Raw genomic sequence first — 21,830 nt, forward strand, 5'->3', positions numbered from 1 at the left:
TGGATTGAGGAATGCCCTCCTTGTATTGTTTCTTCTATTGCAGCCGATTTGGTTGCTTAATGAAATCCTTTTTTTCCGTCAAAAAAAAAAGTTGTATGCAATGTAGTCTGGATACGTAGTACGGATACGGGTACGATACGATACGGGTATGTGGATACGTAAAATTTGTAAAATTAAGATACAATACGGCTAAGATACGTTAACAAAATATTTATACTAAAATTTATATGCATGTAAAATATTTAAAAAAACATTTTCCTCTTCAATATTATATTATCATAAAAGTCACAATTTACAAAAAAAACAATACACGTGATCAAAATAAAAAATGTAAAATTTTCATATAAATCATATTCTATTTTTATTCATATGTTAGGTTATCTCCTCTCTCCTAGTACTTTCATCCACCAAAAACACAAATTTTAATTGGTTATCGAAAAACAATTATAGTGATTCATATCTTAAATTGAATCATATACATCTCCATTAAATTTTCACAACACAATCTCATTTTTTTACACTTCATTTTTTTTTCGGGATACGTCTCTATGAAGTATCTTACAAGTATCTGTGTATATCTACCGAGTATCTTATAAGTATCCGATAAAATATACATTTTAAATTAAAATAATTAATTCTGATACTTCGTGGATACGTATCCGAGAGTATCCGCGGAGTATCGATATCCGATACGTATCCGGTACGGATACGTCTCCATTTTGGAGTATCCGGGCTTCATAGGTTGTATGTTATGTCGACCACGCCCATAATGAAGCAGTGCCCTCTAGAAGCAATTTAATGGGAAGAAGCAACGTACCCCACCACATGGATATCATAAAATGTAAAAAATAAATAAATAATGTCACAAAAAAAGCATAAAAGAGATATGAGAAAGCAAGATAAGAATTAGACAGAGTGGAACACACAGAAGAAATAACTTGGGAGGTGGGGTTTAACCAAACAAATCTCTCCGGAGGGTAGGTTTACAACTCACAAAGCTTAGTGCTTTGAGTAATTGCCCATAAAAACTTTATATTTCTTTATTCACATATTCACATAAAGAATTCAATTATTATGTATAGTTTCATTTACATAAATGTCTAATTATAACCCCAAGCACGTACATATTTATACACCTACTATTTTCAGAAATAATATCTTCATATAATACCATGGTGATTTTTTAACAAACTATATATTTAATATTGTTGGATATTTAATATAACAAAATCAAACATACTTCACGTTTAACTACAATGACAGTAAACTAAATCCATTGAGTCGGATAAAAACACAATAAATATGAAAATTACTCTTCAAAAAATGTATTCAAATAAAAAATTCTTAATTAAACTTGAAGAGATCTGAACCATCTTTTTCAACCACTATTGAGTTTGGCAGATGGTAACATAAAATAAATAAATTATCATAAAATTATGATGAGTGCATTAGTGGTAATAATTACTTCAAAATGACAAACCCAATTACTTAGACCATATGCAATGGTTGTTTAATTCTTGTTGAAAGCCAAAATAAACCAAAAAAATCAGTCCAATGGTTGTTTAAGTTTGGTTGAAACCGAAAAATTGTTTAGCAGAATAAACAACTTTTCTCCTGCCAGCGACGGACACGCGTCCAGCTTTAATTGCTTCAATCCGGCGCGTGTGCTACACGCGCATACATAGGCGCGTGACAGCAGGGAGGGAGAAGAGAGAGAATCTCCAACGGATAACAATGGACACGTGGCAGTTTTTTATTGGCTGTCCGGATTCTTATCATTTTAATACTTTCACCTCAATTATTTCGTCCAAAATTAATTTAAAAAAATAAAAAAAAAATACCAAAATTCATGATTTTTTTTCTCTATAAATAGAGACTTGGTTTATTTGATTTGGACACAGAAAAAAAAACCAAGTTTTTCACTATATTAGTCTTATTATTATCTTTCAATTAGCAAAATTAGTGAAGTTGTTATCTATTTTTGTAGTGAAATGGAGAACAATAATAACAATTTCAACAACCAGAATTCTTCTAGTTACCCACATGGCTACCAAAATCCCAACAATTTTCAAAATCAAAATCATCAATTTTTCAACCATCCTCCTCAAAACATGCCTAACTATGGTTTTCCATCAAGTTTCAACCCGACATCCTCTGCTCAAAACTATACTCAATATATGAACCCGTCATCCTCTGCTCAAAACTATACTCAATTTGTTTGTATTCGGTCAAAATTGTCATTGTTGTCTAGTCCCGAGTGTGTGCTTTAATAATTATTAGTGTTGTCTAGTCTAGTCCCCAATGTATGCTTTAATAATTATCAGTGTTGTGTAGTCCTCAATGTTTTCTTTAATAATTATCAGTGTTGTCTAGTCCACACTGTTTGCTTTAAAAATTGTCAGTGTTGTCTAGTCCCTACTGTAATAATTATCCGTGACTTTATTTCCCATACTATCTCAATGTTTGCTTTAATAATTATCCACACTGTTTGCTTTAATATATCCACCACACAAATCTCACTAACTATTTCACCTACTATTCGTGAGAATGTCATCCACACAATATGCTTATATATAGAGACTCATACCTACTTCCAATATCACAAATCTCATTCATATCTACTTCCTATATCACAAATCTCAATCTACTTCCTATATCACAAATCTCATTCATATCTACTTCCTATATCACAAATCTCATTCCACTTCCAATCTTTCAAAAAAACTATCAATGGATCCTTTTGATGATATGGAAGCCTACACACAAAACCGTTATAATGAAGACACTTTTATGGTCAACCAATTTATTCAGCGTCGAAAAAATGCAGAGGAAAAGGAAAAGAATGCATCTCGTAGAAGAAAATATATCAATAGAGATCATGCAGCGGCAAACGAAAGACTAATTGAGGACTACTTTGCCAATGAGCCTACATATGACGATGCAATGTTTCGTCGTCGGTACAGGATGCAAAAACATGTTTTCCTTCGAATCGTTGAGGACCTTTCAAGTAGTGATGACTACTTCACCCAACGATTTGATGCAGCCTATAAAGAAGGTATATCTCCCTTAGCAAAATGTACCACAGCAATGCGAATGTTAGCATATGGTGTGGCAGCAGATGCGATCGATGAATATATCAAAATTGGAGGTTCTACAGCATTGGAGTGCTTACGTAGATTCTGTCAAGGAATCATACGATTGTACGAGCAAGAGTACCTGAGAGTACCAACCGAAGATGATCTGCAAAGAATACTACATGTTAGTGAAATGCGGGGGTTCCCAGGGATGATCGGGAGTATTGACTGCATGCACTGGGAGTGGAAAAATTGTCCTAAAGCATGGGAAGGTCAATTTACTAGGGGGGATAAGGGAACCACCACAGTCATTCTTGTAGCAGTTGCATCTCATGATCTATGGATCTGGCATGCCTTTTTTGGATGTCCGGGAACGTTGAACGATATAAACGTTCTAGATCGGTCGCCAGTGTTTGATAATGTGGAACAGGGAAAGGCTCCAAGTGTGAGTTTCTTCGTGAATCAACGTCCCTATAATATGACATACTATCTAGCTGACGGTATCTACCCTTCTTATCCAACTTTTGTCAAATCCATTAGACTTCCTCAAAGTGAACCCGATAAGTTATTTGCAAAATATCAAGAGGCATATCGGAAGGACATCGAACGTGCATTTGGAGTTCTTCAAGCTCGATTTAAAATCATCCGTGAACCAGCTCGCTTGTGGGACATAGGCGATTTAGGTATCATCATGAGGACATGCATCATATTACATAATATGATTGTTGAGGATGAACGGGATACATATTCTCAACGCTGGACCGATTTTGAGCAATCTGAGGAAAGTGGATCTAGTACACCGCAACCACCACCATACTCGACCGAGGTGTTACCCGCTTTTGCAAATCATGTACGTGCTAGATCCGAGTTGCGTGATTCAAATGTTCATCATCAATTGCAAGCAGATCTAGTAAAGCACATATGTGCAAAGTTTGGAATGTTTAGGAATTGAAGATAATTTGTATCGTACTAATTACGTTATTTGTGTGTTGTGTGCTTAGTTTATTGTTTAGCATTTTAAGTTATTTGTGTGCCGCGTGCTTAGTTTCTTGTATTGCATTTCAAATTAAGAAAATAATTAAATATTTAAATAAATTTTGTTTAATTATAATCGTTAAGTGTATATTATTTTAATTTAATTATAATTGATATTTTTATTTTTATGTAATTAAAAATATAAAAATATAAAATTAAATAATAAAATTAAATAAGAATATGAATTAAAAAAGTGGTGGGGTAGAGTGTTGGTGGGGTAGATTGTTTAATGTTGTTTAACCATTGGAGATGGTTATTTGTGAATGTTTGTTTAATGTTTAGGTGGAAGAGAGAGAAAATGATGTGGAGTGTTGGGAAGTGAAAAAGTGGATGTTTAAACAAAAAATGTTGTTTAACCATTGTAGATGGTCTTAGATCAACTTTCTCTTGCACAGTAAAATCTGTTCATGAAATTCCCTTACCCAAATGCAGGGCAAGTGCAACCCTCATATCATCAAATACCTCTTTCCCTTGCTCTTCTCTTCCTTCTTCCCCACCTCTTCCCCCTGCTTCAATGAAAATTTCCAAATTTACTTCCTTTTCGTTTTTCTTCCCTATGCTATGCATCTACTTATTATCACCACATAATTCAAAGGTTGTAGAAGCATGTTCAGCTGCTACAGATTGTGGTACAGGCTACTATTGTGGCCATTGTCCTGGTTTAAGTAGGAGGACTCGATCTGTTTGCACCAGAGGCCAAGCCACCCCTGTAACATCCATTGTAAGTGTCTCAGATTCAATCCCCATGTTTCTTTTATTTTTTAAACATCTGTTTCTTTGTTAAGGACGAATTGTTCAGGAAAACCCGTGTTTCGTGTTTGAGTCCAACCTGTGGAACAATTCTTGACCAAACTTTACTTACCTACATGTCGAATATGTTTTTCGCGTTTTAACCGTCCCTTACTCCCTTGTAACAAACTAACTAACTAACTTATATAGGTAAATGGGCTGCCCTTCAACAAATACTCATGGATCATGACACATAATTCATTTAGCATAATGGATGCACCCTCTTTGAATGGAGTTCAAAGACTTACTTTTTATAATCAAGAAGACACTGTTACTAACCAATTGAGGGTATTTATTTATTTTGCTTTGTTATTTTTAAATAAAAAATATTGTTTGGTTATTTTCTTTTGTGATTCTTATTATACATTTCTTTGGTGAATGTTGTTTTAGAATGGAGTTAGAGGATTGATGTTGGATATGTATGACTTCCAGAATGATATTTGGCTATGTCATTCATTTCAAGGACAATGCTACAACTTCACAGCCTTTGTAATCTTATCGAACTCTCTTTATTATTTATTTGAATATATCTGAATCTGTTTTTGTTGTTGTAATGTGTCTAATCTTGTTTTCAGCAACCTGCAATAAACACTTTGAAAGAAGTGGAAGCATTTTTGACTGAAAATCCAATGGAGATTGTTACCATTGTAATTGAAGACTATGTGCGTACACCAAAGGCGTTGATTAATCTATTCATAAATGCTGGTCTTGATAAATATTTGTTCCCTGTGTCTGATATGCCAAAAAACGGTGAAGATTGGCCTACTATAACACAGATGGCTCAAACAAATCGACGGCTTCTTGTTTTCACTTCTGATGCTTCAAAGGAAGCTGAAGAAGGAATAGCTTATCAGTGGAGGTACATGATTGAAAATGAATGTAAGTGCGATGTCCTTTTGCTACATGGATATCTATCCTATATATCATAATGCTGTATGGATAAACAACTTTAACTAAGTACTTGTCATATAAGTGGTTGTTATAAGCTGTTTCTATAACAAAAGATATCTAAAGTCCAACTGTTTTCATATAAGCTATAACAAGCACTTTTCCTTAGCTATCCTGGAGAGCTTATGGAAATAAGCTGAAAACAACTTATGGACATGTCGTGAGCTGTTTCCATAAGCTCTCTCAAACAGTTTCACAAACACCTATGCTAGTAGATAAACTCAAATAAGCCAATCCAAACAACCCGAAATGACAAATTTGACAATCTCGTGTTTCACCTACTTTCAGCTGGAGACCCTGGAGTTCATCGTGGTTCTTGTCCACATCGAAAAGAATCGAAACCACTAAATTCAAGAACTGCGTCACTTTTCTTGCAGAATTACTTTCCAACAACTCCGGTCGAAGCTGAATCGTGCAAAGAGAATTCAGCTCCACTTGCAGATATGGTGAATACATGTTATAAAACTGCGGGGAATGTGCTACCGAACTTCATAGCAGTTAATTTTTACATGGTATTCTTTGTTCTTCTGTTTTGTCGATTCACATTCAATAAAAATGAAAAATATTTCAACCTCACTAATCCATTTTGGAATTATGAATGGAATTTAATGTAGAGAAGTGACGGTGGTGGTGTCTTTGACATTGTGGATAGAATAAATGGACACGCATTGTGCGGATGCAGTACAGTCACTGCTTGCCAGGTTTGTTTGCATTCCTTATCCAAATACGTATTGTGAACTTTCTTCTTGATTCCGATTAATTTCTATATTGCACAACTTCTCCCAGTGCATTTTGATTGAAAAAACTATGGCAATGATATAATTACATGATTTCTCCAATTTTCCAGGTGGGAGCACCTTTTGGATCATGCAAGAACATTTCTGTACCAAGTACAAGTCCAATGACCAACACTGCTGGGAGCTATAGTGGTTATGTTCAGTTTTCTGTTAGATCAGCTTCACCTGTCCATTCTCCAAATTGTTCGCTTTTTCTCTTGTTTTACTTCCTGCTTACTGCAGTTATGTTGCAATTTCGATGACTCAAGATGAGTTTCTGGTATTGTTATTTCATATTTGCATATCATATGCGAGATCATCTCTTGAAGGGGCTTCTAGTATCTTAGTATGTATAATGGATTATTGCCTCAATCTGGAAATGGCATATGGAACTGTTTAGACTTTAGAGGTTAGAAAATTAGGTAAAAAAAAAAATCAGCATAGCTGAGGCTATAATCAAAGAATCTGAGAAGTTATCTGAGGTAGATAGTAACCAAGACCGCGAGAGGCCAAGAATTATCAGGAAAAGTTCAGGTATGTTGTATGCTTGGCATTCTAGACATGTACACATCCTTTACTTATCTGTCGTTGCATGTGCATAATATGTTTTTTGATAAAATAGTTGCATATGTATTAATAGTCGTCTCACTAATATTTGTAATGTTTCCCCTTGTTGTCTTTCAGGTTTTGTACCAAGAAATCACTAGTCAACAACATTTAAACGATTTTGCAATATCATGATTGTTGTAAACTCTTGATAGAGTACAAATTAGAACATGATAAACAGCAACATAATGTTCTGTACATTATTCAAGAAAGAATATTGATATATTCATCTTTTCAGGAATCAAATTTAAGAATACAAGATGGAAACAATCTGTACATTAGAAAAAATAACAGTGAAAAATACCACTGTTAAAATCATTAACTTGGACATCATTCTATAGATGCAATCCTGTTTTAGATTTTTATTTGTAGAGTTGGACTCATGATAAGTAAATTGTTAAGGCAATCCACAGGAACTCTTAATCCCCATACATTCATTGATTTGAGCTTGAGGCATTGATCAACTAGGGCAATAAGGCCATTCTCAGTTACATGACGACAGCTCCATAGAACAATGGTCTGAACAAGAACAAGAAACAATCAGATATGTCATGGATTTGTGTAATGTTATACCAGAATATGTCATCATATTAATGTACTATGTAATTAACACTTACAAGTTAAAACCAATAATAGAAATATAAAAGTTAATATTCTCTTTTTAAGGAAGAAGGAGAAAAATTTCACACAACCTAACATCCAATTTTTTACAAATTACCTCCATTTTTGGACAACTTCTTGCAATGGCAAATAGAGATTCATCTGTGATAAATGTACCACCAACATTCAGATGCCGTAAAGACTTAGTTCTGGATATCTGTTAGAACAATTGCCATCAAAGAAGCAAAGGGAATTAACATTAGAATTATTCAGTTTCATTGATTTAGTCTGCAAAAGATATGGTAACAACACCCAATGACCAAAGTTAACAATTCATCAACCTGGCGAATGCCAGAGTACTATCACCATGTACAATCTAGTTTGTGAACAACGAAGAACCTCAAATTCCCAGACTTGGATTCCCTGCAGCGCTTCATACGGTGCAACGGCTGCAGGGTTGTTAGATCAAACACATATTTTTTAACTGTGATCCAACGTCCGTGCAGGTGTTGCACCGTGTGCAATACTGCCGAAGATCCAAACACCAAATCCTAACTGTTATTAATTACCACAACTACTAAATCCAAACACCGTGTGGAACGCTACAAGAGATCCAAACACCAAATCCTCCTTTAAAATAAAATTCATCTTATTTTGCAGAAAACCAAAATTTGCAAAATTTAAAACAGGAAGATCTATGCATAATCTCCAAAACCCGAGGAATCTAAGTTTCAGAAACAATACAGCGACGGTGACATACCAGTTTTACAACTCCTTCATCTGTGATGCCAGTCAATCCCCATAATGATATGGATGTAAGATTGCTGATACACTTCGCATATGATATTCTGATAAGTCCGGCATCTGTTATTTGACAACTCCAGCGGCTCCTTGGTCTGAAAAATACAACTAAGACAAATAAATAATGGCATGGATGCTTGACATCATACAATCACAACCATATCCTATCTGCTTGTGTTTGATGACAAGCAATCTAACTCATTATATATGGCATGTTTATGCGAGGCTAAATTAGACCTGACACGAATGCATATCTAATGATATCAGAATATATCATAGATCTGTTAGGCCGCTAGTTATCAGACTACTCGGATCATGTCTCAGATGTCAAGTTTCGAGTGCGAGGTGATACATTAAGAGTCTATATTAGTTAATGATGGATTACATAGTGTTTATTGAGTTGAGACTCAACCTAACATACTCGCAACTATGAAAGGTTATGCAGTTTCAAACAAAGCAGAATGTCCATAGAGTTAAGTATCCAACTATCCCAAAACAAAGATGTTATCAAACTTCTTGCGGGGGTAATTGACTAGTTGCCATTAAATTTTCAATTCAATTCCTCATACACTCAATATTTATCATCCATCTCCAAATTCATAAATTCAATACTAAACTTTTTGACTTTGATATTTAAACAAAGACCATAAAAACAAAGGGACATAGAATTATTATAATCATGAAAAGAAAAACTTACATATCAAGTTTTCTGAGATTGTAGGCATGAGAAACAAGTCTAGAGGTGGAATCATCATCCATCTTCCAACCAGCAAAACTAAGATTCTGTCTCCTTGCCAAAGATTCCTTCACCCCTTGTTTCCATTTCTTGCAAACCTTGCTTGCCCTTACAAAACCATACACAATACATACTACAAACATTAATCAATGAAAAAAAAACCTTATATAGTATGATTCATTTTTTTTTTTTTTGTGACAATTTATATAGTATGATTCATATACAAGTGAATATACTTACTGGGCCAAATCAGTGAAGGAAGTGAATAGAACAAAAATATGAGCCAACAAGTCAATAGGCAAACGATCAATCTCAGCCTCAAGTTCCATAAAGAAGATTCTATTGATTCACCACTTACAAAATAAAGCAAATTAAATTCAACTATATAAGCTTATTGTTTCAATAGTACTTAATTTTTCTCAACCTTAAACTATGTTATGCGTGTTTGAAATGGCTTTTGGTTCCGCTAAGTTAGTTTCTTGTTTAATACAACAATAATAATTCAATCTAACAAGGCATAGCATGAAAAAGTGTCCTCATGTTTTCGTCATCGTTTCATCTTGTCCTTTTTTGTTACATAACTTCCCTCCTACGTGTCTATCCACTTTTGTTCTTTTTTGTCTTTTTCCTTTTGTTATTTAAATTTTTTGTGATATTTACTGTTTTTATTTACACACAAATGCTAGAATCTGTTAACATGGTTACAACAGATTCTGAATCTTGATTGTTTCTTGTCTTTTTAACGGTGTGAGTTTGGGGGCCATAGATGGGTCATGGATGTATTATTATTATTTTTTTTTTTGCGGCAAGGGTACATTATATCTTATCTTATTTAATATTTAAGACTTAACTTAGTCTTTCACAATTTAAAAGGGGTCAATTTAGTAAAAAAAGATTTTTTTTTGGATACCCTTGAGTCTAGTTTTTTTTTTTTGAAGGAACCCTTGAGTCTAGTTTTTTTTTTTTTTTGACAAAAACCCTCGAGTCTAGTTGAATGTTGGTATTTAGTAGGTAAAATTAAATCAAAAATTAAATTTTATTTTAAAATAATTAGATATAAAAAATGGTATAACATAATAAATGAATGATGGTACATATTCAACAAAATTTTAGAGTACCGAAGTGTTCACGTATACGAAAATTAATATCTAAATTAGCTCCCGACGATTTTATATAAGGGAAAAATTAGACCATTCATGAAATTAATCAAAGTTTGATGCTTTAGTTGTTGACATGTCCATTAAAGACAATGAAGTGTTTAAAGATGATAATGTGTCAACTACATATGTCAACCCAAAAAAATGTTGACATGTAAATGATTTGGTTCAATTTGGTCCCTTCGACATTAATATTTTGTGAATTTTGGATTTTCAGTAAAAAAACTAAATTAACCCTTCAAAGTTTTAAGCAAAATAGGAAATCTTTATTTAATTATTTAAACTCTCTCATTTCATTGTAATTAATTTCTCATGTTTGTTCTCTCCTATTTCTTACTCAACCTGTTATGGTCTCTCCCTTTTGAAGCAACCATTAAAAACACTCATTTTTATAAATTTTATCAAATTTTTTACACCCATCTCACTAATTTACACACTTCATTATTCCAAATATTGTTTCCTTAAAAGTTTATTAAGTCAATCCACAAAATTGGGTGCTTAAATGCGTGCCTAGTGTCCACATCATTAATTTTATGATAATACTTAATAAACACCAATTTTCTCCAACCAAGCACCACAAAAGAAATTATTAAGTAGGTCACACAAATAATTCTATATCATTAAATTTCAACAAAATTTTATTTATTTTATTAAAATTTATTAAATGGAACCCGCGAAAAATGAAGAGAGAGATGATGCTTCTATAGCCACCATTCTCTATAGGCACCCATATTATACTTCACAATGGGGTGCCTATTAATGTGGTGTTAAATAGGTGAAGCATCCACCATTGTGGATGGTCTTACATGTTTTGTACCTTAAACATATCATTGTCTTTTTTGTTTCTTTTTTTAAGGATATTCCTTAAGATAATTACAAACTGCCCTTCTATTTATATTTAATTAGAATAGAAACAAAATTGTGTTTTAGTAAAATATAAGTGGGTGTAACTTGCTAATTTACACCTAATATTTTTAGATGGGTGTAAATTAACGGCCTCTTTATATGTCTTTATATGTCTATATAAGAATTATTCCATTACCTAAAAAGCTGTGAAGCCCGAATACGAGATACGATACGGATACGATACTGCACCGATACACCGATACGGGAAAATTTCAAAAATCAAGATACGATACGGCTGGGATACGTTAATAAAAAAATTATATAATTAAATGTACAATATAATTATAACCATTTTTTTAATATGCAAATACATTAACAAACACAGGAAACCAGGCTCATAGCACATTAACATAAATATAAATAATATTGACGATTAAGAGAGTGGTCATTAGTCAATTACATACGCAATATATACCAAAAAGAGCACCATCAGTGCTATACATCAATGCTACACTATATTCAAAAGGAACATTGTTAGTGCTATATTATTTCGATCCAAAAAAGAAGCACTATATCCATAAAAGAACACATCAGTACTAAGAGTTAACACTAATATGTAACTAACTTGTACAATATAATGTTTTATTCTTATTTTTTTAAAAAAAAACAGAAATCAAAATAATATAAAAAAACACAAGTATCCGTGAGTATCGGGATGTATCGGAAAGTATCGGATAATTATTTTTTTAAAAAATAAAATTTAATATTTGGATACTCTCCGGATACGTATCGGAAAGTATCGGGCAGGTATCGGTGCAGGATACGCAGGGGATACGATACGTCATCCATTTTGAAGTATCGGGGCTTCACAGCTAAAAAGAAAGAGAAAAAAAAAAGGAAAAAAGTCAAAAACGAAAAATAGTAAAATTTTCATCCATGCTTATCACGATACCACCCAGCGAGTCACCCACGGGAGTAAGGAGATAGTCTTAGGTGGTCACATGACCAAAAACTTTGATTTGGTCACTAGACACCAAAGCATTGCCAATTTCTTTCTTCTTCTTTTTTTAGTTTTTTTTTCTCTCTCATTGTTGTGGGGTGTCATTCATTGATTGGATGTGACCAAATTCATATTCTTGGTCCAAGACCACCCAAGAATTTTCCCGGGAGTAAGTCATAATCTGTTGATTCCTTATGCATATTATTACTTTATTTTTTATACGAAGAAGCAAATATATTATTATTTTATTATTATTATTACTATTTTTTTGACAAAAAATATATTATAATATTATTTTATAAAACCAAAATGTATCTTATTATGATCAGCATCATCATCATCATTATATACACACACAAAACTTATTTGTTGAATCGACTGATAAATTGGAGACATTCATACATAAATAGAGTGAATAGCCAACTTTGTCCACGAATTTGTAAGGACCAATCAATTTCGTCCCCCCATTTTATCGAAATAGCTAATTAGTTCTTGAATTTAACGGACGTCCATCAAATTCATCCATGCGTCCAATCTCTCCATTAGTGAGGCTGATGTGTCAATCCGCATGCTGTAATGTGATATCCACGTGTCCTACAGTCCTCCACATGTACAAGGACCACTTTGATTGAAACAATTCAAATTTCACTATTCACTTCCAATTTTTTCATTTTTCCTCTTTTACCCATCTTTCCATCCTCACATTTTATTCAGAAACATCAAACCGGTCCTTGACTCTTCTCCTTTCCGCTAAAACCATCATCGTCCTCATCTCTCATCATCTTCATCGATCAACGTTCGAAGTGTCGTTTTGAAGGAAGATTTCGTCGTCTGCGAAGGTAAACCCGTTCCTGTTCGTTTTCTTCATTTTTTGTGACCTTTTTTTCATTTTCGTTTTCATTTTTATCCATTCGTTTTTATGTTTAAACTTCATTTGATGCTTGCTTTGTTGATCACACAGTCACATGTTTACTAGGGTTTGAGTCCATTTTAGGGTTTTTAGTTTATAACTTAAAAATTTGTTGTTTTAATTATTGGTTACTAAAATTGATGAACATGAGATAAATAATGAACCTTTCAAAAAAAAAAAAAAGAGATAAGTAATGAAGGAATTAGTGGTTGATTAACACAGTTTCTAAAAAGGGTACATTCTCTATGTTAATGAATTCTGATTTGCATTATGTTGTTGTTTTGTTTATGATTATGACTAATGTTCCCAAAATCCGTAGGATGGAAGAAAATATCACGCTAATCCTCCATCATGGTGGGGGCTTAGAGCAAGATGTATCAGAGGCTTCAATATGTTCGTGGTGAATTCTGTGTTTGGGAAAAAATGGAAACAAATGAGTTATGTCAGTGGGACATTGAAATGATGGTGAAACATTGCAGAGGATACTTCAAGGTTTCTAAATTGTGGTACTTGAAGCCGTATGAAGGTGCTGCTTCTGATCTCAATATTTGCTTGAATCCATTGAGTACTGATAAACATGTTTTGGATATGGTGCAAGTTGCAAGGGCTAATGTGAATGTAGTGGAAATATATGCACAACATGTGGTGGATAATGACGAGGCTAAACTTGTACCATTATCTTCTGAAGATAGGGAGGAGCTTGGGAGAGCATGATGATCAGGTTCAAAATGCTAAAACTGTAGTTGCTAATGAGGTGCAATAAAATGTTGTTGCTAATGAGGTGTAAGGAAATGATGACTAGGTTCAAAATGTTGTTAATGTTGTTGCTAATGAGGAAGTGTTTGTCATCAATGTTATTGCAAATGAAGTCGTGGCTGGACATGTATGACTGATAGTTTTGCACTATTGTCACAAAATATAAGGATCGATTTGCTAGTAATTGTAATAATTTAGGGACTGATTTGATTGAAAATTTTACTGCAGGGAGTAAGTATAAGGAGGTATGGTACAAGAGGATCAGTTATTTTAATTGAGAGGTCTAAGCAAACACCAGTGAGGGGTCTTGCTCCAGCACATCCAACTACTCCTGGACTTATTAGAGTATCATATCCTGGTTATGGACTCAACCCCAATTCATGGAGCTTATCCCAACACCAGAATTTCCAAAGAAGTGATGAATGAGACCTGTTTAGATTATGGCTTATTTCTCCCCTGACCAACACCAATTCCATTCTTTTTATAGTATTCTAGTTCTTTAGCTTCATCAACCCAGACAAAAAACTCACAATTATTATCATCATCATCCTGTTCAAAGGAAAATCAAAATCAATCATCATTAAACTGTTTTTCCCATACACCCACCACCCATCATTTCAGATTCAATTTGAACAATTTTGAATGAAGAAATTTTGAGGATTTTGGATTTCATATTCAATCAAAACAAATTAGGGTTTGAAGTTTTCAGAATCGGGGAAGAAATGGTTGTTAATTAATGGAAGAAATTTTGGGGATTTTGGACTGTAGATTAGAGATTGAAAAATTAGGGTTCCAATTTTATAGATTCAGGGAAGAAAGAGCCTATGTATAACAGCCATGAACAAGCCAATGATTTTATGCATTTCAATCAAATTCGTCCTTGGAAATTTTTTCACTTTCGGTATATAAGTCCCTGCTTGTGTGGCATATGACATGGCAAGCCACATGAGTGGTAATTAACAGCCCACGTCAACACCGTTAAAACCCCAACTTGACGGAGGAATGAAATTGATTGACATTTGACAAATTCAAGGACTAATTGACTATTTTGACAAATTGGGGGACAAATTTGATTGGTCCTTGCAAATTCAGGGAGAAAGTTGACTATTCACTCTACATAAATACGTATCTATAATTTGAAATAATAATAAAAATTGAAAAAAGACCTGAACGGAAAAAAAACTGAAAGCGACAAAAGTTTTTTTTTTATTTGACAAAAACTGTCTCATGTGACAAAAGTTGGTGCCCCAAACAATAAAAATAGATTATAAACAAGCGTTTTAAAATATTTTGACTTTGACTTTGATTCTCGAAAATATTGAAGTTGGAAAAAAATAGTCCTTTTTTTGACGACAAGTTAATATGTTAATTATTATTTAGTTGTTTTTCTTTGTAATGACTTCAACATGAACCTCCAACTCTTTAACTCTTAGCCAACGCGAAAAAAATTTTTACTTAAAAGTGTTTTGAGGACTTAATTTATTCCTAGACAAATTATCAATAACCATTTGAAAACACACACACAAGTGAATAAGTTGGGGTTCAAACCCAAATCACAATGTCATGTCTAGCAATTTTGATATTTTTGTCGGTTAAGATATGACTTTTGGACTAAATGTATGACTTTATAGCCTTAAGAAACGAAGTTCAATCCCATCCTTGACAATTGTAAAATGGACATTAATTTCACCTATATAAAAGTGTTTCAATATTTATTTACTTATTAAGAAATTATTTTATGCATAATATTTTAAAACTCTGAGTGCTTTTATATATATTTGACTGATTTATAAGATACAATTATTTTTACAATTGCACGTAGAGCATACCCCTTTCACACAAAAAAAAGTATTGGTTATATGAAAAAAATTAAAATAAAAAATGTTTTACCATAAAGAAAAGGTTGATAACGGACACGGGGGATGCATTGTGACAAAATATTAGTCAAAAGTCAGTCATTTAGAATTTATTACCAGTATTAAGTGCATGTACCATGAAACTAATTTCTAAAAAATATTTTGACATGAATTAAAAATAATATATAAGCCTGGTTGAGACCCTCAAATTTTCTCTATAAATTGAAGCTCTCACTAGTGTCATTTTACCTTTCATATTGCCTATTGAGAAGGGAGAGAGCATAGTGCGAGAGAAACCATCAATGTGATTGAGAAGTAGTGATCATCAATACTTTCTCGTGTTTAGCATCAACCAGTTCTCGTATCTGCTCATCTATTTAGGTATATATTCTTGAACTTTCATTTTCATGTATGAATTTAATCTACTTAAAAAAATTGTATGAAATTAATCACTGGATATGAATCTAGTAATATTGTATGCAATTAATCTGCTTCACACAACCACCTGTTTCTGTTCATGTGTTTTTCATGGTTTGGCTTGGTTTTTGCATGTTTTTTTCTTTGTTAATTTTATTTATATGTGCATGTGTTTTTGTTATCCCCCACCCCTCATGTGATTACTTGATCAACTAATTGATTGATCTATCAATCTTATTTTCGAAACTTTAATCTTTAGTCTATGAATTTATTTTGTCTGTATGATTTTGATGTCCTTGAATTTGGGCCTTTACACTATGTGAAAATAAATTTAATATTTTTATCTTTACACAAATTTTGTATCTTTACACTATGGAATTTAATAAATTTAATTTAATAGCAACACTTTTTTTTTTGTTTTGAAAAAAGAGGATAGAGACACATTTTTATATAATATTTATACTTCGGATAAGAAACATGTTTATTAAACGGTGTGCAACACACACTATCTCATGATAGAAAAAATGTAAGCAAAAGAATAGAGTGTAAAAACATCAATTTATATTTCTAACCTTTTAAATAATTATCTATGTTTGCTATCCGGCAACATGACAATCATCTATTTTCAATTACTTTCATTTTATCAAATTATTATCGATGTCTACATGTTAGCCTTAGTATCTTATGCCTATGTTTATGTTAACATATAGTTGTTGTTATTGTGTGCATGCAGGTAGGAAGAAAGAATGGCCCATCAAGATAGGCCTAGTGGTTCTACATCACCACCACGACCACCACCGCCTTCAAATCCATCACCGAGTAATGACCGGCCAAACCCTCCTCGTGGGTACATGCGTCCATCACCGAGTAATTACCGGCCAAACCCTCCTCGTCGGATGCAAACATTGTCACAGATTCCAGTTCCTGATCTTTGGGCAGCGAGGAATAGGCTCACGGAAGAGGTATATATACTTTCTTAATTACTTGTGAATATTTTTGGTTGAGAATACTTGTCAATTAATTTAATGTTAATAATGTGCTTAATTTTCAAATATTCTTGATTTATTTACCATTGATTCTTAGTCGAAACTAATAAGTGATAGTAGCGTTTAATTTGTAGTTACATAGTGTGTTCAAGAACTGTTGTGTCACTTGCTATTCGGTTATTGGTGTGATGAGAAAATGTTCATAAGCGGTGTGTATTGATTTATGTTTAACCTAAATTTTAATATTATTTATTTAGGTTATGTATTGAATATTAATTTGTAGTGATCTAGTGTTACTATTCTGCAATCATGTGCAGATTTAATATTACAATGAATTAGAAATGATGAAAAGTGTATCTGTTATTTGTTAGAAATTTATCATAGAAATCTTTTTTTTTTTCTTTAAGGAATTTATCATAGAAATCTATATATCTTAATTGATATGTTTATTAATTTAGAATTCATAAGTAAAATATGGTAATTGGGTTTAACAGTGTAGCAAATTTTTAGCTCCCTACAACACATTTCTCTTATATTGATTTAAAGTCTTTAGTGGTTGGCAAGGAATGACATATTCTTTACTAATGAAAATTCACATTACTTCGTTTTCATGTATTTTGCAAATATATGTCACACAGGCATTGGCAAATGAATCTCCAGAACTCACTGATAATTCAGAGACCAGTGAGGACGAGTCAGAGACTAGTGAGGACGAGGTAAATGTTATGTAATTATTACTTGTCTTATTTTTTTCTTCACATTGTTTGCTCAATTTTTTACAAGATCATATTCAATTGAAAATAATGAATTAAATTAACGTATACAGATAACTGAAGCCCTTGAAAGTGAAATGGGAATTACAGAGCAGGAAATCCTAAGGCATATCCAACAGGTTACTTACCAGTCCTGCCCTAATGAAACAAACACCCAGAACCAAACCTGCACCATATGCCAGGTGAGACCAATTTATCTTAATAAAGAATTGACACCGCTATTCTTTTTTTTTTTTTGGTCAAGCAGTTTAGTAGCTAGAGAAATTTACCTTAACGGCGAATAAGTGGGGGTATCCGGGATTTGAACCCTGATCCATGCATATATTATGCATTATGAATAAGTGGGGGTATCCGGGATTCGAACCTCGATCCATGCATATATTATGCATTATCTCTTACCAAGTGAGCTAAGCTCACGAAGACTTATTACATTAAATTGACACTGCTATTCTATTGAGCTGATTTTGTACGAATGAGGTGAACTAAATATTAAAATCCTAATATATGAGCTTGTTCTAGTCTCATAATCTGCCCATTTTTATGTTATTAGGAAGACTATGTGGAGGGGGAGAGAATTGGAAGACTCGATTGTATGCATATCTTTCATCTTGACTGCATCAAACAATGGTTGGAGCGAAGGAATGTTTGTCCAATCTGTAAGGAGACAGCTCTGGAAATTGATGAAGATGGGGATGCATAATTGCTTGATGTTGCCTCAAAACTTTATTTTGTTATCAGTATTAAGAAGGTCTCTTCGGATGATGTTTTCGTATCCTGCTTTATCTCATTTTAATAATTGAAGGATTTTTTTATTTTTTTATGATGTAATTTTGTTTACATGATGAAAAGCCATCCCAAACAGTATACATTTTACCGTTTTGTTTCAATCAGTTGCATAATAAGTGAGTTAGAGAAATCACTTAGACAATAATATTGCTCACCGCCTCTTTTTTATATTGTTATCTTATGTTATCCACTCTTTTATGTGATCAAGTTTGTTACAAAATATTTTCTACCATTTTTACTTTACATTGCTGAACTTGAAATACCTTCTTGAAGTGTGATGAAGAGTCATATTTCATGAAAAATGGATGTTGAGCAACATACAAGTGAGATGATATTGTATATCCAATATCTTAAAATTTTGGATAAAGATGTAGTAATGAAACCACTTGTGTGGTTATTTAAATTCTAATATGTTGATCCAGACACCCCTCATGATCCAATTGTTATATTAGAGTCGATGATATGATTAAAGTGTATGTGAAAGCAAAAGCTTTCTCTGTTTGAGGGGGAACTATACTCAAATAATGATTGCATGAACCCACACCGAAGATTATTGGCATGTCAAGTAAGTTATAAGTTTTACACTGGATTGAAAAGTAGATGTTGATATATTAGTGAGATGATCCATAAACCTCATGCTTTTAGGTTTTAAATGAAGATACAATGTACAAACAACATGTGTGATTGTTAATAACTTGATCTTTAGACTCCTCTCAAAATCCAGAACTAAGAGAGAGATTGTTGATATATCAAGTGTGGGACTCCATATAGCCGATGTATTGAGATTTTTGGTGAAAATGTAGTGTTAAAATTTATGTTATTGCTTTTAACTCATGCGATGATTTGTGGCTTCCTTCAAACATAAATGAACCACGCCCAAGACACTAATTTTATCTTTTCTAGCAGAGTACCAAATGCTCGAGAATCCAGCACCCTCTAAGAATAGCTTCACTCCTCAACATATCCAAAGTGAGCTTGTGATGAGTGCTAACCAAAAGAGAAATCTCACCTCTTATACTTCTTTTATCCCTAATGACACTCCAAATTGTACAAGATCAAGCACACTAACAATATTGTTGAAGTGCCTTCTATACGATATAGCCTTCACCTTGAATCAATATGCATACTATAACTTATTTAATTTAATGCTCAACAAATCAATAATGCAACTGAAAACTTTAGATGCTGCATTTTCATAATTACCCCATCAATAATAATTAGAATATTTTGCAGTGAATGCGTGAAACTTGCTAGGATTTCATATATATATATATATATATTTCTGTTTTGGTGCACTCTGATGTCGGTGGTTCTATTGTTGCATCAGATATTTTTTTTTTCTTCATCATTTAGGAAAAGTTGTTATTTTACTGTCGAATAATTTTAATTTTGCAAGTATATTGCTTGAGGACAAACAACTTGGATTTTGTACAAAGTGTGCAAGTATATTGCTAGGAGCTGTGCACTGCTCATCGATGAAAAAGGATCAAGTGTACAAGAACTGGATTTTGTACGAAGTGTGTATTGAGTTGCACGTCACGCAACATGGAAATCAGGTTCGAAGAAAAATAGTATTGCGAGTCCATTTTAATATAACCAAACTTTGAATACATATTTTTCGCTATAATTTATTCACAATTTCATTAACATATAGTTTTAAACCCTATTGTAAAATATGAAACAACTTAAAATAAAATTAAAATATGTGAAAAATTGCTAGAGTCGATAAAGTTTTACTCTAAATTATAAAATAATAATAAAATATTTAAATTTAATTATCATTGATATTTAAAGTATAAAGAAATTAAGTTAATTTTTCTTAAATGGTGGTTCAAAATTAGTTTATATCATAAAAATATTTATTTATTCTAAAATAGATTAACATGTAGTGCATATTTAATTACTAAGGAATGAGGTTGTAATTCAAGTATCTCATAGGGGTGGGGAGTATAAATTTTACTTTTCAAGAGACCCCTGTCATTCAAGCTTCTCTTACGAAAGGGGAGTGTAATTTACTCTAAAAAAAATTTAAAAAAATTGATGCATTTACACTACACAAGAAAAATGTTGTCTTCTAAGGAGCAAACATTGTTTTCCATCCTTAAAAAAAAAAAAACATTGTTTTCCAAGAAAATGATATCCCTCGTATAACCTCAAGAAATGAAGTTCAATTTCATATGACAAAGTAGTCAAATGATCATCAGTGTCACCTATATTAAAAATAATTTACCCTTTCCCAATTTTTTTTGAATATATATATATATATTAAGATATTGTTTTATGAATGTTTTATATTTTAAAATTATAAGTGCTATTATATGTATTTGACTGATTTATTTGGTATGATTATTTTTGTCCCAATATTTTTTGGTCAAATCTTTTTTTCCTAATATTAAAAAGGTACCGGTTATATGAGTAGTAAAAAAGTATTTTTTCGGTCAAGATTTATTTTTGAAAATTTTAAAATTATAAATGCTTTTTTTTTTTAAGGAAAAATTATAAATGCTATTATATGTATTTGACTGATTTATATGGTATGATTATTTTTTTCCTAATATTTTTTTTTGTCAATTTTTTTCCTAATATTAAAAAGGTAACAATTATATGAGAAATAAAAAAGTATTTTTTCCGTCAAGATTTATTTTTTTACCATTTCCTAATATTAAAGAAGGTAACGGTTATACGAGAAATAAAAAAGTAGTTCTTTGGTCAAGATTTTTTTTTTAAAAATAGAGAGGTTTTTTTTATTATTAGGGGGGATGTATTTAGATAAATATCAGTCATTTGCCAGCCGTGTATATATACAATGAAATATAATAATATTATATTTATATATATATATATATATATAGCTCTCTCTGGTGTCATTCTTGCCTTTCATATTGCTTATAGAGAAAAGAGTTGAGTGCGAGATACAATCAGTGTGATTGTGCAGTAGTAGTCACCAACTTTTGGTTTTAGCATCAACAAACTCTCGT

At 32.4% G+C, this 21,830-nt stretch overlaps 4 protein-coding genes across 4 annotated transcripts; 3 read left to right on the forward strand and 1 right to left on the reverse strand.

Annotated features, from left to right (window-relative positions):
• The first annotated feature begins 2,730 nt into the window (after positions 1-2,730).
• LOC146919749 (uncharacterized) lies at positions 2,731-4,026 on the forward strand. Its single transcript, XM_085711067.1, has 2 exons — positions 2,731-3,275; positions 3,360-4,026. The coding sequence occupies exons 1-2, from the start codon at positions 2,731-2,733 to the stop codon at positions 4,024-4,026; spliced, it is 1,212 nt and encodes a 403-aa protein (XP_085567193.1).
• A 531-nt stretch (positions 4,027-4,557) lies between these two features.
• Positions 4,558-7,474, forward strand: LOC146919750 (PI-PLC X domain-containing protein At5g67130-like). The gene is made up of 8 exons (XM_085713171.1): positions 4,558-4,830; positions 5,049-5,186; positions 5,289-5,387; positions 5,474-5,777; positions 6,135-6,358; positions 6,461-6,547; positions 6,694-7,156; positions 7,307-7,474. Exons 1-7 carry the CDS (start codon positions 4,624-4,626, stop codon positions 6,883-6,885), a joined length of 1,251 nt encoding a protein of 416 aa, XP_085569297.1. The 5' UTR covers positions 4,558-4,623; the 3' UTR covers positions 6,886-7,156; positions 7,307-7,474.
• Positions 7,364-9,905, reverse strand: LOC146919751 (F-box/RNI-like superfamily protein). The gene is made up of 5 exons (XM_085713172.1): positions 9,606-9,905; positions 9,327-9,473; positions 8,589-8,724; positions 7,947-8,045; positions 7,364-7,747 (listed from the first exon to the last, which is right to left on the reverse strand). Exons 1-5 carry the CDS (start codon positions 9,692-9,694, stop codon positions 7,583-7,585), a joined length of 636 nt encoding a protein of 211 aa, XP_085569298.1. The 5' UTR covers positions 9,695-9,905; the 3' UTR covers positions 7,364-7,582.
• A 6,251-nt stretch (positions 9,906-16,156) lies between these two features.
• On the forward strand, positions 16,157-18,934 carry LOC146919752 (uncharacterized). Its single transcript, XM_085710613.1, has 5 exons — positions 16,157-16,271; positions 17,041-17,269; positions 17,932-18,009; positions 18,120-18,248; positions 18,617-18,934. Exons 2-5 carry the CDS (start codon positions 17,054-17,056, stop codon positions 18,764-18,766), a joined length of 573 nt encoding a protein of 190 aa, XP_085566739.1. The 5' UTR covers positions 16,157-16,271; positions 17,041-17,053; the 3' UTR covers positions 18,767-18,934.
• The last annotated feature ends 2,896 nt before the right edge of the window (positions 18,935-21,830 follow it).

This window comes from Medicago sativa, chromosome 5 (genome assembly GCF_051527215.1).
Source record: "Medicago sativa cultivar Bolivia chromosome 5, Bolivia_mono, whole genome shotgun sequence".
NCBI classification, from domain to species: domain Eukaryota; kingdom Viridiplantae; phylum Streptophyta; class Magnoliopsida; order Fabales; family Fabaceae; genus Medicago; species Medicago sativa.